Below are 17176 nucleotides of genomic sequence, written 5' to 3'. Positions count from 1 at the left end.
AATCCAGGAGTCATTGTAATCATCAAATATTTTAATAGAAATTAAAACGAGCCAAAAGCAGCAAACAAACATGGAAAAGACATGAAGCGCAGCTGTCAGCTGTTGAATAAAACCTGGCTCTGATCTGACGGTCAGCTTTAGGATTAGCTTGCCTTAAACCCCAGGTGTCATCTGCTCATGATGAGAGTCAAGATTTACTGTTATTCCCTCCACATCAGTGAATCAGAGCGACTCCACTAAACAAACAGTGACTACTGGGAACCAGTCTGATGGCTGCTTTTCAAAAAACACAAAACTTTTGAGCGGTTCCTTTAAAACTTCAACATTATTCTGGCAATGACAAACTAAATCATCAAATGAAGCAGCAGCGATCATACAATCAGTAACATTTACTGTAATCTGAATACAGTACAGAGATCATCTCTAGATCTGATCACATGCATCTGATGATCAATGTCTTCCTGTCGAAGAGAACACGACCTGCTCACATTTCACCCCAAAACCAATGATAAACAAAAAAGTACTTATGCATCAGGGTGGTGTTGTTACACTGCCGGTGATTACAAATACAGCATAAACGTAATTACAAAACAAAGATCTGAAAAAGAAAAAAAAGTAAAAATGTGTTTAATTGTCATGTAAATATGGTGACAATGCAACAAAAAAAATACTAAAATTGGCTTAAGTTCAGATGTCCATTTCTTTGGCTTTGGGGTGAAATGCGGTCTGATGCTGTATGGAGTGAGAAGAGTTTAGTTGTTAATATAAAAGCTGCTGGTTTTGATCGAGTCTGCTGATGTCTCAAGTGTTCAACACACACACACACACACACACACACTCCTCTGATATACAGCTGCCACAAACACAAGAATCACACACACGTCCAGGTCAACTTCCACTCCTAAATGCTCAGAAGAAAAAAAGAAATCAACTTTTACTCCAAAGGAAGCATACTTAGATCAATACTTTTTTTAAAGTCTTTTCCATGCTTATTATGCACATTTTAATCCCCAATTCTTATCATGATAAAAATTATCTATATACTGTATTTTTCGGACTATAAGTCGCACCTGAGTATAAGTCGCATCAGTCCAAAAATACGTCATGATGAGGAAAAAAACAAAGTCGCATTCATTTAGAACCAAGCACCAAGAGAAAACATTACCGTCTCCGGCCGCGAGAGGGCGCTCTATGTCTTCAGTGTAGACTACAGGAGAACTGAGCAGCATAGAGCGCCCTCTGGCGGCTGGAGACGGTAATGTTTTCTCCTGGTTCATTTCTCTTAATTTTGATAAATAAGTCGCACCTAACTATAAGTCGCAGGACCAGCCAAACTATGAAAAAAAGTGTGACTTATAGTCTGGAAAATACGGTATATATATACACATAAAGCATTCAGATGTTTTAGCTTGTATTAGTTAATTTATTAATTGTAACTATTGTCAAATGTTTTTCTCATTACTGGAATTGTACTTCTAGTTTATTGTAATATTACACTATATAAATATAATTTTAAGTGTTTTTTTAGAACTGAGATTGAGGGGACAATGTGCTTAATGGTCATGAAAATAATGTCAGTAGAAAACAAAAAATCCTAAGAATTGGCTTCATTTTCTTGATGCAAAATATAATTTTCTTCTCTCTTTCTTTCATGTTTTGTGAGATTGTCCAGAAACACACTCAGCTGGACAGACCTTCACTAAACTCGAAGCGCTAGTCCTGTGTGTTGCTCAGAACAGTGTGTGTGTGTGTGTGTGTGTGTGTGACACAGTCAGATGTGTTTCAGTTCTGCTACATTCTAGAGTCTCTCAGAAAACAGCACCAAAACCACACACTGATCATGTAACGCAAAATCTTTCTGTCTGCACACCATATTATTCATTTTTTAAGATTAAAAACCGCACACATTAAATTCAGTGGAGCGACTGTTTTGCTATAATGCTATTTTATCTTTGTGGTAACGAGGATCATATTTCACATCACTGTAACGGAGAACTGGGGAGAAGCTGTGCAATTATCATCAAACATTAAATGAGAATTCAGGGACAGTTCAATAAATAATGGTCCTAAAAGCATATTTATTATATATAACTAATAATATATTTATATACCGTCTTTTTCGGACTTTAAGTCGCATTTATTTAGAACCAAGAGAAAACATTACCATCTCCAGCCGCTAGAGGGCGCTCTATGTGTTCAGTGTAGACTACAGGAGAACTGAGCAGCATAGAGCGCCCTCTGGCGGCTGGAGACGGTAATGTTTTCTCTTGGTTCATGTCAAATTAATTTTGAGAAATAAGTCGCACCTGACTATAATTCGCAGGACCAGCCAAACTATGAAAAAAAGTGTGACTTATAGTCCGGAAAATACGGTATGTAAAACATAAATATAATTATATATTAAAAACATTATATATATATATATATATATATATATGTGTGTGTGTGTGTATATATATATATATATATATATATATATATATATATATATATATCTCAATCATACATACACATACTTATGTATATATATATAAATGCTGCAAAAAAGATTTTTACTTAGATGTTTTTGTCTGGTTTTCAATACATATCTAAAATGATTTTCTATTAAAGTCAAAATGAAGTCATTTTTTGCTTAGAACAAGTTTTCTGTTTAAAATAACAGTATTGTGCTTACATCACTGGCAGATTCTTATACTTGTTCGAAGCAAAAACTGACTTTTTAAACAAAATCCTTCGGCTGGAAACAAGACAAAGACAATCTCAGTTAGAAAAGCATTTTTTTGCAGTGTGTACATATTTATTAAATGCTGGAGAATTGCTTTAAAAAGAGCTGTTTTCAGAATTCTCATGTAATTCTGATGATAAATCTGGATGTAGATCTTGTTGGTTTTGGGCTGGACTGAGCTGAACATGTTAATGAAGCGTATCCCATCATTCCCTTCTCCTGACAAACAGGACGGGTGCTTTCACTAGGGTCCTCTGAAGTGTGTGTCAGCGTCGTCTCGCTCCTCGTCCTCGTCTCTTAGCAGGAGTGCGGCCGCGGCCCCGGACGCTCTTCCCCTCGGGCTCCGCCTCTTCCTGTGCGTGCGGCTGCACTTCCTGTGTGCAGCTGGGAGGTGAGGTGCTGCAGGAGGCTGGGGTCTTCGTGAGGACTGACGTCTGATCTGGACTCGAGACGGAGTCTTCCTGCTTCAGTAAAGCTTTGTAACGCTGCACGACCAATAATACCTGATCAGTTATGAGGAAGCGGCTCAACAGGAAACACTATTCTCACGCTTTCACAACATGATCTAAAATAGGATATTTAATACAGTGTTACATAAAACTAGTGCTGTCAGTTCATCGCATCCTAAATCAAAGTCTTTGTTAACAAGATGATAGCATTTCTGCAAGAAGTGTTTGTGTGGCACAACACAATGAGAATATGCCTCTAGAACAGCTCCACATGACTGAGACTCACCTTCAGATTCTGGAAGTGTGTGAGCGTCTTGCAGTGTGTGTGTCGAGCCGAAGACTCAAAGTGATAGAACTGACCACAGAGACGACAGAGGAAACCAGCCACGGGCACCACGAAACTGGAGCCTGGCACAGACACACGGCTCATTACAGATCGAGCTGATCAACTCACCTCACACCTCACACAAACTAGACTTTAGCAACTAAAGCTTTAGGATTGAAGGAGCTTTACAGATTTTCATTGGAGATAAAGACAAAAATATAACTTTTTTTTGTTGTGCATGCAACATTTAACACTGCTTTAATACTTTTTAAAGCTTTAATTTGAAGAAAGGTGAAATAAGACCTATAACCTGCAGAAAAACCTTGAATAACTGAAATAATAAGTGACCCTGGAGCACAGAACCAGTCATAAGGGTCAAATTTCTAAATTGAGATGTATGCATCATCATCATCTGAATAAATGATCTCTCCAGTGATGTGTGGTTTGTTCGGAGGACAATATCTGTCAGATTGTCAACTATTAGAAAATCTGGAATCTGAGGGAGCAAAAAAATCTAAATATTGAGAAAATCATCTTTAAAGTTGTTCAGATGAAGTTCTTAGCAATGCATATTACTAATCAAACATTAAGTTTTGATATATTTACAGTAAGAAAGTTACTAAATATCTTCATGAATATGATCTTTCCTTAATATCCTAATGATTTTTAAAAAAACTGACAAATGTACAGTGTATTTTTGATTATTGCTACTAATATACCTGTGCTACTGATGACTGCAGAGACACAGATGAACTAAAAAATCCCTCAAAAACATTTGAAGACAGTGTCTTCTCGTACAGGTGCATCTCAAAAAATAGTTTTTTGTAACTTATTTTAAAAAGTGATACATGTGATGAATCTAGAATATATGAAAGATTCACTTTTTGAAACAACTTTTTCACAATGTTCTGATTTTCAGAGATGCACCGGTATATTTGGTGAGGAACGTGTCTCTGATGATGACCCACCGTACACTGTGTCCGAGTCGAACTCCTCGTCTTCGGTCAGATCCTCCAGTGTGACCTCCATCTGCGCAGACAGACCCTCCTGCAGGAGACACACACACACAGAGTCACAGCAGCTCACACACACACACACACACGTCACAGCAGCTCACACACACACACACACACACACAGCTGGGGCGATCCTTCACCTTCCCGTTCTCCTCTTCCTCCCTCTCCTCATCGCTGCACTCTCCGTCCTCTTCACCCAGAAACATGTCGGTGTTCATCTGATCCGACTCCTTCCACAGCTGAGCACACACACAGAACACAGCAGCGTTCACACTGAGGTCAGCACTTCCTCTTCCTGTCTTCAATTACATCTTCATTTTACAATTTCATTTTAGGGCCTTACAAAATCAGTTGTATTCTTTTTTTCAAAATTCCACTAAAAAAGATTTCACTAGAATTTTTCTGGATTCCGGCATTTGTTTCTTTTCTTTTTCTGGAGTCTGTTTTCCTCCTCCATTTTTACATTTTCTGGACTTTGTTTGTTTGTTTTGTTTTAGCATGTCTAATTATTAGAATGCATAAAACCAACTTAATTTATTCTAACTTATTCGTACAAAACTCCTATAAACCGTTTTTATTTCCACTATCACAGTTTCTGTTAATATTTTTGAATTAGATATTATTTTTTGATTTCATTTTCATTTTAGTTAAAGGCTACGTCATTCTGTTTTGTGTTTTTGTCATTTTTGTATATCTACATAGTTTTTATGTTATTTGTTACTTAAGCACTTCAAATTAAACAAAATGAAAATCAGAAAGGCTGCCTTGGCTACTAGCTGAAATTAATTATTTTATACATTTTTAATAAAACAAATTTTTTTTTTTTTACTTGAAATAAAACAAACTCAAATGAAATAATAAAACAAACACTTCAGTTCAGCTAGTTGCCCATGCAACTTTTCTCATTTTCATTTAGTTTAACTAGATCTGAAAGAACTGAAATAACCAAAACGGAAATACTAAATAAAAACTATTTAGATATTTAAAAAAAAAAAAAAGTCCAAAATGCACAAGAATTTCAACTAAAATGAAAATGAATACAAAAATTTTTCAAAAGAAAATTCTAAATATTAATAAAAAGGATAATAATCTAAATTATACTAAAACAACACTGTTTTACGTTGAAAAAATATATTGAGCGGGATCTACTTTGTAACAACTTTCACTCAAAAACGGCTCATTTTAATGCATTTGAAGAGTGAAGGATCTAATCTGATTCAGGGTGTATCAGGACATAATCCCTCCTCCTCTGGTCATCACCTGCTGGACTCGCTGCTGGTGCTCCGGAGACTGCATGTGCTCCACAAACTCTCTGTGTGTCCTGAAGTGCAGCTTACAGACGGTGCAGCTGGAGCTGGACGAGCGGATGCAGCGCTGCACACACACACACACACACACACACACATTCATCAGATTGGGGTTGGAGCTGGGTAGATTACTTACAAAGTGTAACCTGTTACTGAATCCAAATTACATATGGAGTTAATGCCTACAAAACATCTCAAAGGGACCACAACGAGCTACTTCCTGGGTTGATGACATCACAAACCCTGACATTTAAATACAATTTCTGCATTTAGTAGACGCTTTTATCCAAAGCGGTTTACATAGCATTCATTCTAACAATTTTCTCCTATCATGTGTTCCCTGTGATTCGAATTGCATTCAAATTTTAATGCAATGCTCAACCACTTGAGCTACAGGAACACATTTACATAAACCCCGCCCCCAGGAACATGCAGCAAAGGGGGCGGGGCCATGTTGTGCTGCTTTAAAGAATAGGAAGTGTTGTTCCCACGCTGTAAAAACTAGAGGTGCATGCATGGAAAAAATCTATTGATATACAAATCGTGATTCTGTCGTCTAATGATTCCAATGAATTCACGAGTTTCACAATCAATGTCCTGAAGCAGCAGTCTTTAATCCTGTTCCTCGTGTTCCCTGCTCATTCAGATCCTCAGCTCAGCTACAGCAATGAACTGTGTATAGACAGAGTTATGAGCCCTGGTTAGGAGTCATGGCTGTTCACCTTGTGCTCCGTGGTTCTGCGATGCTCCATGACGTTGGTGGTGAAGTGCGTCTGGCAGGTGGAGCACCATCTCTGCAGACCTGCTCTCTTCTCACTGAGACAGAACAGACCGTATGGAATATTAACTGCTAGTAATGCACCAAAAATGTGCCAACCGGAAAAATGCATTTTCAGTGAATGGGTGCCGTCAGAATGAGAGTCCAAACAGCTGATAAGAAGTCTGCTGTTGTCTCTCACAGATTAGTTTAGATTTGTTTAAACGCTGCTTGATCTGTGCAGATTTCTCTCCTGATTCAGACCAGAACACTTTTTCACTGGAGGAAGTGTTATTCTGGATTATAGACTCTATGTATTTGAGTTAAAATCATCTTAATGCTGAATTTGTTTCATCTTTCGTCTTCTCCAGATGTTCACTGATGGACTGGAGTGCTGTGGATTATTGTGATGTTTTTATCAGACTCTCATTCTGACGGCACCCATTCACTAATTCACTCACCCGTCTCTGTGAGCTCCTTGCAGGGTCTCCTGGACTCGCGGCAGCAGGGTTACGAGACACGCGTTGCTCATGTGCTGGATCTCCATCATCTTCTGCTGGTGCGTCAGGCCGTTCATATGGCTCTGGAAATTCTACACATTTATATTCACAGTTAAGCTTTTAACAGACGTGTTCATCAAGAGTGGAACAAAAGCAGTCGGTCAAACTGGTTATCAGTAAAAAGCAACATGATCAATGCACCAATCACGCTGCTAATATACCAGGTCATGTAAACAATTAAAGCCGAGCGATATCTGAGAAACTCACTTGCTGGTTATGGCAAGTGATGTTGCAAATATAGCAGAAGAACTTGTTGGAGGTCTCTGTTTCTCCGTCTTTGACCTCCTCAGGAGTGTCTGAGGTCTCCTTGATCTCAAGCACTGAATCAGAGACCGTGTTCTCGTCTGGACCGTCACTGATCTGCTGCTCGACGTCTTTATCTGGAGCTTCTGTGCTTTCAACCTGATGAAGAGCAACAAACAAGACATTATCTGAAGAAAGGGAGTTCTTCTGGACACATCGGTGTGCATCTGTGTGACCGTTTCACCTGTTTTATAACAGAAACGGTGTGTGTGGTCACTTAGATATTCAGAGATGATGGTACAAACCTCGGCCGCTTGACTCGGTTCATCTGCTTCAGCGTCCACGTCTCCTCCCTCCTGCAGAGTGAGCTCTGAAACACAGGAGGAGCAGTGTGAGCTCAGAACACATCACCTCACACTCATACAAAAAATAAGAAACCATATAGACATAATGAAAAAAAAACACACAAAAAAACACTATTTTACCTGCAGGATCTGGGCTCTTATACTCCGCACTTTGAGCTGATTCTGTCTCCACAGGCTCCTCTGACCTGCACAAACACACAAACCACATGACTTTCCTAAATCAACCTTCACTCTTAATGAAAGAAGTCAAACATCTGACTTGTGCATGAAGAATAAGTCAAAAGGACATTTCTGAGATGAATTCAGAGACGTGAAGGCACTGACTCTTGTGTTTTGTGTTTTTTGGCCGCTGGTTCATCGGGCTGCTCTGAAGACTCCTGACATCCCGGATCTGCTGTTCACATCAAAACACAAACGCTTTATGATTTATGGCCATCAAAACTCAACATATTTAAAAAAAAAACAATCATTCAAGTCTGAAAATATAGATTAAAATGGCTCTGATTGAATCTATTCCATTACTTTTTGTAGAATAGTGTTGAAATGTACTTTGCTTCCCAAAAAAACTCCCCATAAACAGTAGCACTGCATTAAAAATAATGCAAATAATATCTTATATACTTAATTTGATGATGCACATCTAAAAATATGAATAAAACTTCCATCAGTTATTAAACTAAACGTATGTTTCAGCTTTAATGCACTTATCAAAACAAAAACAGACACGTCTCAAGCTTTGATTTGAATGATACAAATGTGCTCAAAATGTATCATTTAACTTACAATCCTCAAAGGAGTGGAAACATATTTAAATATTTAATGTCAAAGAACTTTACATGAACACAAGTTAATAAGATTTTCTGTGGCCGTTATCCTTTCTTTTTTTGATGCAGTAAAAGCAGAAAACATCTGTGTCATGTTTGCATTTTCTTTTATTACTGGCCATAACTTTAACCTTGAAATCAGGATAAAACAGTAAACTGAAAAAGAATATAAAATAATATGAAAAAGGAGTGATAACTGAACAAATGGTTGTAATCTGGCTCAGGTTCAGACAGGAATCGTGTCTTTGTGGTGTTTTTCTGCTGATTAAAGGAGAATACAATGTGTCTACTGTGATCCCTTTAAACAGAACAGATTCTGTGAATACTTGAAAACTGTAATTCTGTGCATATTCATCAGGAACACTTACTTCGGATAACAAGAGGAGACAAACAAGGATCATTTTAGACATTTAATTACTGTTTAGAGCATTGGGATCGTTAGACCAGGGCTTAATGAACATTTTTGCGAAAACCTCGACAAAGATGATTTTCTCAATATTTAGATTTTTTTGCTCCCTCAGATTCCAGATTTTCAAATAGTTGTATCTCAGACAAATATTGTCCTCCGAACAAACCACACATCACTGGAGAGATCATTTATTCAAGGCTATATAATGTATTTAAAAAAAAACATGTTTTCTCCAAAACATTCCTCCTTTACTGCTCTTGATTTCTGTACAGATTCGGTTCATTCACCTCTGCTGCTGCTGCTGCTGGCTTCTGATTGGCTGCCCGCAGATTTCTGCTCGTTTTCCCTCTTTCTGTCCGGCTGACGAGCCTGAAACTCCTGCGTGTGTTCAGAGAGCCACAGAGAGTGTTTTTTATCAAACACATCAGGTAAAATCAGTATTGAACAGGTCACCATGTTTCTCAGTGAATATATTCCTAAAGGTGTCGGTGATAAACCCAGTACTCCATACATACAAAAACAAAACAAATAAGTTCAGAAATGTTTTTCTTTGTATGTATATAGTTCTTGGGTTGTTACCGACAGCTGATGTGGAAAAAAGTTGAACACACACACACACACACTCACGTTGGTGTAATAGCGCGCGTGTGGCGTGAAGTGGCGCTGGAATCCCATGTGTGGGGTCTTGATGGCGACTCCCATCGGGACGGGTCCCAGAAGAGACGCTCTGGAGCCCGCAGTGAAGAACTGAGGAAACTGCTGGCCCCCCATCGCAAAGCCACGCATGCCACCCGCTTCACACAGCACCCAAAACACCAACACAACAGTCAATACACACTGACAGGAGGAGGACAGGGGAAGACAAGGGCTGAAACATATCACACCAGGGCTTACAGAAACTGATCAATAAAAATTCCAGGACTTTCCAAGCACTACTTTTTTGGACTGAATCAGAAACCTTACTTATAAAACTATTTTATTAGTATCTCTCAAATTTGACTAAACTAATAAATCTAAATGGCACAAATAAAGTGCAGCACAAAAGCATGCAATGACTGTGTCAACTTTAACATCTGAAAGGATATTATGGTAAAGTTATCGTTTTCCTTTTTTTTTTAAAATGACAGAATATTTTTCATTTAAAACACATAAATCAAAACAATGCAGTTGCATTTTAAACCATTTTAACTAATCTAGGGCTGTAACTAATGATCATTTTGGTAATCTACTGATTATTTTGACAATTGAGTAATCAGATTTTTTTAAACCCAAGTGAAAAACAGGCTTTAGTATGAATATTTATATATAAACTAACGATGAGGCAATAAAAAATTAACATGGTTTTAATGAACAACCTGATAAAATAGGCCTACGTAATAAACCTACACAAATTGTGAACATAACCAACTTAGGTTTATTATGCATTATAACAAATACCTGTAGAGGGCACAAACGGACTGGCCATGCTTCACTTTAAAGCGTGTTTTAAGGACATTCAAATACATGCAATTTTAATATTTGGCCAACTGCAAACTCAGAGCAAGGGTTTGAACTTTTATTTTGAAATAATGATGTACAACAAATCCCATATTTAGGCGTCGGCATAGGTTTATATATGATTCATGTTACAAATCTAGTGAGATAACATGCACTGTTTTCCCAAATTAATGTTAAGCATCACAAACTCGCAGCATATGCAGAGGAAGAGTTTGTGGACCGAGCGAAAAGATTGTTTATTGAAGAAAAAAAACACTTATTTTATATATACTGCCCTTTAAAAGTCTTTTTCAAGTACCTTCTCAAAAATATAGCTTTCAAGGGTTTCCAGGACTTAAAATACAAAAAAAGTCAAATTCAAGCACTTTAAGCACCTTGAATAAACCCTAAAATCACAAAAATATTATATTTTATTTCGGAACGAATAACTGTATTGGAATCACTACAAAGAATAACGAGAGTTACACATATACATTCAAAAGTAAAATATCTGGATGCCTTGTAGAAATACTACGAATAATCATGCATAAAATATTTTTTATACATTTTTCATGTGTAATTGTCTAAGTAATAAAATGAACAAATACATGAAGGTTTTAGAAAGAAGCTTCATTTTAGCTTTGATTTCGATTTTCGATTCAATTATGCTTACTTCATAACTAATTATATAGTCCATTTATACATCTAATGTAGGTTATTAAGAGAGTACTACTTGAAAAGAGAAAAAAACATCAATATCAGAGCTACTATAGTTAGCTAAAATTAAAAGCACACACACAAAAAAAAAATAATTCCATGAAATGAAAAATCTAAAATCTAAAATCTAATGTGCTGCTTATGACTGCGTTTGTGCTGCAGGGTCACCTATAGTGTGTGTTATATTGTGATGCATGAGTTTACCCTGCATCTGCTGCATGAGCAGCGCCCCCTGCAGCATGGGGTTGGGAGCGATGATGGCCTGCGTGGCTGAACACAGGTTCACCATACGAGCAGAAGCAGGAGATGGAGCAGGAACTGCCATGGGCCTGAAAACACAAGCACAGTGCTGATCAACTCATGCATTTCCATAACTCATCACAATATAAACTGAGTTATGTTATACAGTAAAACCAAATTTATTCAGACACCTTTAACATCTCATTATTACAGTGTATTCACGATAGTAAAAAAAAAAAAGGTAATATATCCAATGTTAATGCATGAAATTTACATGATTTGAAACGCACTTAACGTCCAGTAATCTCTATGTGCTTTTGTAAATAAACAAAGTATCAGCTTTAAAACTATGTTAAATTCAAACGAAATTCAGACAGTTAACGCGGCAGCATTTTGTCGACATAACAAAAGTAGTTTTCTCATTATAAAAACTTATTTTCACAGGATCTAGACATAAGAGTTGTTTTTTCATCTAAACGACAATTTTCTCGTTTATCTCGACGTAACGAGAGTTGTTTTCTCTTTATAACGATTACATTTTCTCATGATCTCGACATAACGAAAGTTGTTTTCTCGTAATGATGACTTAATTTTCTTGTGATCTCGACATAACGAAAGTTGTTTTCTCATAACAAGAGTGGTTTTCTCTTTATAACGACTTAATTTTCTCGTGATCTCGACATAACGGAAGTTGTTTTCTCATTATGCTGACTTAATTTTCTCATGATCTCGACATAACGAAAATTGTTTTCTCATTATGGCGACTTAATTTTCTCGTGATCTCGACATAACGAAATCTTTCTCATAATGACGACTGATTTTTTTAGTTTATCTTGACACGAGTTGTTTTCTATTTATAACGACTATATTTTCCAGTGCTCTCGACATAAAGAAAGTTGTTTTCTCATAATGAGGGCTTAATTTTCTCGTGATCTCGACATACCGAAAGTTGTTTTCTCTTTATAACAACTTAATTTTCTCGTGATCTCGACATACCGAAAGTTGTTTTCTCTTTATAACAACTTAATTTTCTCGTGATCTCGACATACCGAAAGTTGTTTTCTCTTTATAACAACTTAATTTTCTCGTGATCTCGGCATAACGAAAGTGGTTTTATCGTTATGGCGACTTAATTTTCTCGTGATCGACATAACAAAAGTTGTTTTATCATTATGACGATTACATTTTCTTGTGATCTCGACATAACAAAAGTTGTTTTCTTGTAATGACGACTTAATTTTCTTGTGATCTCAACATAACAAAAGTTATTTTCTTGTAATGACGACATAATATTCCTGTGATCTCGACATAACGCAAGCTGTTCTCTCGTTATGACTATTTAATTTTCTAATTTATCTCAACATAATGAAAGTTGTTTTCTCTTTATAATGACTTAATTTTCTTGTTTGTCTCGACATAACGAGTTTTTTTCTCGTTATGAAGACTTAATTTTATCGTGATCTCGACATAACGAAAGTTGTTTTCTCGTTATGACGATTACATTTTCTCGTGATCTCGACATAACGAAAGTTGTTTTCTCGTAATGATGACTTAATTTTCTGGTGATCGACCTAACGAAAGCTGTTTTCTCGTTATAATGGTCAAATTATCTCATGATCTCGACATAACGAAAGTCATTTTCTCTTTATAACGACTTAATTTTCTCATGATCTCGACATAACAAGAGTTGTTTTCACGATATATGGTAATATGATAATGTTAATGCATGAACTCCACATTATTTGAAGCGCACTTAGCATCTAGTAATCTCTTTGTGCTTTTGTTACTTTTTATTAGCTTTATTAGCTTTATTTTATTAGCTTTTATCAGCTTTAAAACTATGGCAAATTCATAATGAAATTCAGAATGTTAGCATTTTGTCCAAGCAATAATTAAAGGACACATTTCATTTATACTTTGCCTTAAAATTTATTTTGTTAAAATAAAATGGTGAATAGAATCGTTTCATGGCTAATAAAGAGTAAGAGATGTGGAGAGCTCTGGTGTAGAGTGTGACGAAAGCGAAGGGTCTGTGCTGGAGTGATGATGAACTGCCTTTAACATTTTGCATTACTGACACACTGTTTTCCTAATGAATGTTGTTCAGTTGCTTTGAGTATTTTGTTTAAAGCGCTATATAAATAAAGGTGACTTGACTTGAGTGTGTGTGTGTTGAGAGTACCGTGTGTGTGTGTGTGTGATGTGATGAGTAGGAGGAGGCTGTGGTGGAGGAGGAGGTGGAGGAGGAGTCTGCTGCTGAAACAGATGCTGAAGCTGCCGCAGATGCTGATGAAACTGATGCTGCTGCTGCTGCTGGTGAGGGTTAAACATGCTGATGTCTGAGAGAAAACACACAGAACACGCTTTAACATCACAACATCACACTCCTGTGTTTAACCGATGCTTTTATCCAAAGAGGAGCATCAGCAATCCATAAGAGTGTATGACTACAACTAAAATTGTACATGATATGACGTCAACATATATGATGGAAGCCCATTTCCAAAACAGAATTAAAAATTAATGTGTTAAAGTGCATTTTTATCTCACAATTTTGTGTTGTTGACGTCTCTCAATTCTAGCTTTTATTTTGTGCAGAATTGCAAGACATAGGTAACAGTGATGCGCGGGACAATGTATAAATAACCAGCACCCGACCGACGTTTTCAACTAACCCACCCACAACTCGGAAAACAGCAAAAAAATAAAAATAACTTTTTTTTACCCGACCCGCCTTTTTAAAAAGCAGTAAATGTTCATCGTATCGTCATTGGGCAATAGGAAAGTAGGCAAAACTAGGCAAAAAAAAAAACAAAATAACAAACAACAACAACAAAACTTAATATATTATAATTTTGTCAAGAATTATAAAAAATTGTCAGTAAGCTCATAATTTGTTCTAAAATATTCTAGTCTGGCTATGTCTATTTGTATGTTTCTGCAAGGTCAGCAGACATTGAGGCTCGGGTTTGTTCCGATCAGAGCTCGTGAGCGGAGAGCCCATTTCTGAATATCCCGATCCGCTCGCTAATTCCGTGGGGTCTCACTCAACACTAAATGGCCTGCTGGTTCGAAAATATGCAGGGAGTCATTTTAATGTTTAGTAATAAACTGGTGTTTTCTGTGTCGCTGCAAAGATGAAGTTGACGATGCAGACTCGCCATGAACTCCAGAGAGAAATTCACATTACATATGGATTACATCATCAGAGAGAAGCCCGTTTATTTTGGTTTGAATATTTTCGTTTAAAAGTAGACATTTCAAGCTGTCTGTAAATATATAGCCTATATTTCTCAAATCTCTGAGGCACACGCTGAGTTCACATGCAATGCAAGTGATCGTGCCAGCGCCTTATTACATTGTCTGCTAGGCTATATATCTGCTTCTTATTTATTAAATACGGGCAACTGATTGACAAAACATTGATCAAAATTAAGATACAATTCATGCAAAACGAAAATCTTTTAAAAAGAGTTTTCTATCAAACTTAATGAAGTCGTCCAAATCATGTTTTACCAAAAACAGCGCCGTTGCTCCCCATGCAGTCTTCTTTGCCGCCTCCATCTCTACGTGCAGACTGAGCTCCTGCGTCATCTTCACCAGTTATTCAGCCATGGCATTTTTTATTTCAAACGACCCGACCGACCGCGACCCAAAGATCATTAAAAATATTTTTGGATGACTTGTAACCGCGGGTGACCACGGGTAACCACAGGCACCCGCTCATTTAGGATCAACCCGCGCATCACTGATAGGTAACACTTTTATTAAAACCTTTATGTGTAATGCATTTTCATGAGATTGAACAATGCATTACAAGCCATAATTAATGCATTAAAATTATTGTTATGCATAACGGCTTTAAGTTTCAGCAAACACAGAATCGTGGCTCAAAATTATTTTTTCTGACAATTTTGTTTTTTTTCTGCCACAGAATCAAAAATAAAAAGGTAATTATGACTTTATATTACAATTCTGACTTTCCTCCCCTCGCGACAAAAAACCAGAACTCATTGACACTGCAGTTATCATGATAACTACATTTACATATTTAACAGTATAATAGCAAAAAACTGCTTGTTTTATTGAAAAAGTAAAAAAAGGGTAAATATAACCAACAAAATGTTGTAAAACCAAATGTTTTTGTGCATAAAACCCTGACAAACATTGAAAAAATAAGCCTATTAATATTCAATAGAAAACAAAAGGCTACACAGTGTATAATACATGTATACATACACACACATACATACATACACACACATATATATACACATACATACATACATACACACACATATATATACACACAAACACATTATATATATATATATATATATATATATATATATATATATATATATATATACACACACACACACACACACACACATAAGTAATATATATTTAAGTCAGAGCTATACAACCAGAATTAAAAAAATCAGATGAAGTTAATCCTCTGATAAACATGTAAACATCTACTAGACTGAGCAGATTCTGACCTTCAGTATTTCTAGTTCACTAGAACAATCAATCAAACAACAGCTCAGTCTGTCCGTGTCTCAATCCTCAGACAGCACCCTGAACGAGTGCACCTGCATATAATGAATCAAACGCGAAGTTATCCCCGAGAGAAGCTGTCTAGATTTAGAACAGAGCCGTGGTCTTTATCTGTGTGCTATCCGCTAAGAGCTAGCCGTCCGTAAACACGACAACACCAGCGCGAGCCCCGCAAACCTCTCTCATAATGATCCTATTCTGAACCCTGCGTCTACTGATCTGCAGAATAAAAGATACTCACGAACTCTGCAGCTCTGATTATGAGTTTAATGGGTGAAAATCGAGCGACAGCCTGTTGAATCTTCCTCTGTCACGTTAGCGGCGCTAGAGCTAACCATAGACAGTAAAAGAAATGGACACAGCGACCCCATTGGAACTCAATTGAGACAAATGAAGCCCAGTTTTAGCGTTTTTTAGCACTTCCGTTTCTGACGCGCATACTCAAACGAAGCTTGACGACGTCAGCAACCTGTCTGCCAGATGTAAATCTTCTAGTAGCTGTGCGTGCAAACTGCCATCGTTAATCTTACAGAGACTGCGAGCTTGAGCGGGGAGTTCTTTGTCGTGAGTGAGCAGGAGTAAGTATTCTGATTAATTATTTTGTATAGTATTTTAAAATGTAACGCCAGTACGCCATATTAAGTTAATTGCCTGCGAGCTTCTCCTCTTGTCTGTACGGTAATGCGACAGAGAGCCGAGTGGTTATGACGCAATCGTTAGCCTATTTTTTACAAAAACTGTTTATACGGGGCCATAATGTAACATAGAAGGTAATGGAGCCCTTTATACATTGTCGTGTATCTTTAGAAATAAATAATGGACAAACGAAGTCTTTAAACGCCTCAGATGTAAAGTTATTCGCTGTCAAAGTGACGCCAAAATGAATGGGAGTCAATGGGAATGCTAACGCAAGTGAAGTTCTGCTAAAAGATGGCAGCCCCCGCCCGACTTCAACTTCCGGTCGAGTTCCTTGCCCCTTGGAGCTAACCAACACACTGTCGCCGGTTGGTCTGAGCGTGATCACAGCGAGACACACACAGCGCCCCCAGCAGGACTGGAGGAGCGACAGCGCGTCACAGACAATGCCTAGCTTCATTTACGTATTTATAGTATATTGAGTTCTGTTTATCTGTTCCGCCTGAGCAGCTGAGTCCTTATTCATCTTCAAGATCTGGCTAAAACACATCTCTTCCATATTTTTTG

General features: G+C 37.2%; 1 protein-coding gene across 2 annotated transcripts; it reads right to left on the bottom strand.

Annotated features, from left to right (window-relative positions):
• Window positions 1-13: 13 nt before the first annotated feature.
• ciz1a (cdkn1a interacting zinc finger protein 1a) lies at window positions 14-17011 on the bottom strand. Of its 2 annotated transcripts, none has more exons than XM_052556967.1 (17): window positions 16964-17011; window positions 16215-16310; window positions 13596-13752; window positions 11378-11502; window positions 9608-9774; window positions 9268-9358; window positions 8072-8141; window positions 7868-7932; window positions 7688-7752; window positions 7347-7541; window positions 7041-7171; window positions 6545-6638; window positions 5776-5889; window positions 4656-4754; window positions 4468-4546; window positions 3461-3582; window positions 14-3210 (listed from the first exon to the last, which is right to left on the bottom strand). In XM_052556967.1, exons 3-17 carry the CDS (start codon window positions 13742-13744, stop codon window positions 2992-2994), a joined length of 1785 nt encoding a protein of 594 aa, XP_052412927.1. In that variant the 5' UTR covers window positions 13745-13752; window positions 16215-16310; window positions 16964-17011; the 3' UTR covers window positions 14-2991. The 2 variants fall into 2 exon arrangements, with proteins under 2 accessions (XP_052412927.1, XP_052412928.1); XM_052556968.1 differs by having other exon boundaries at window positions 8072-8138.
• Between the last annotated feature and the right edge of the window lie 165 nt (window positions 17012-17176).

This window comes from Carassius gibelio, chromosome B5 (assembly GCF_023724105.1).
Source record: "Carassius gibelio isolate Cgi1373 ecotype wild population from Czech Republic chromosome B5, carGib1.2-hapl.c, whole genome shotgun sequence".
In the NCBI taxonomy this organism is placed as follows: Eukaryota; Metazoa; Chordata; class Actinopteri; order Cypriniformes; family Cyprinidae; genus Carassius; species Carassius gibelio.
The sequence above is the reverse complement of the archived record's forward strand: the minus strand, read 5'-3'. Positions and strand labels throughout refer to the sequence as shown.

Excerpts from the sequence above, each read along its gene's own strand:
- ciz1a (XM_052556967.1), bottom strand. The coding sequence starts at position 13,744 with ATGTTTAACCCTCACCAGCAGCAGCAGCAGCATCAGTTTCATCAGCAT. Across the intron at positions 6,639-7,040 it reads CAAGGAGCTCACAGAGACGG|TGAGAAGAGAGCAGGTCTGC; the intron begins GTGAGTGAATTA and ends GTTCTGTCTCAG. Across the intron at positions 5,890-6,544 it reads GCAGAACCACGGAGCACAAG|CGCTGCATCCGCTCGTCCAG; the intron begins GTGAACAGCCAT and ends GTGTGTGTGCAG.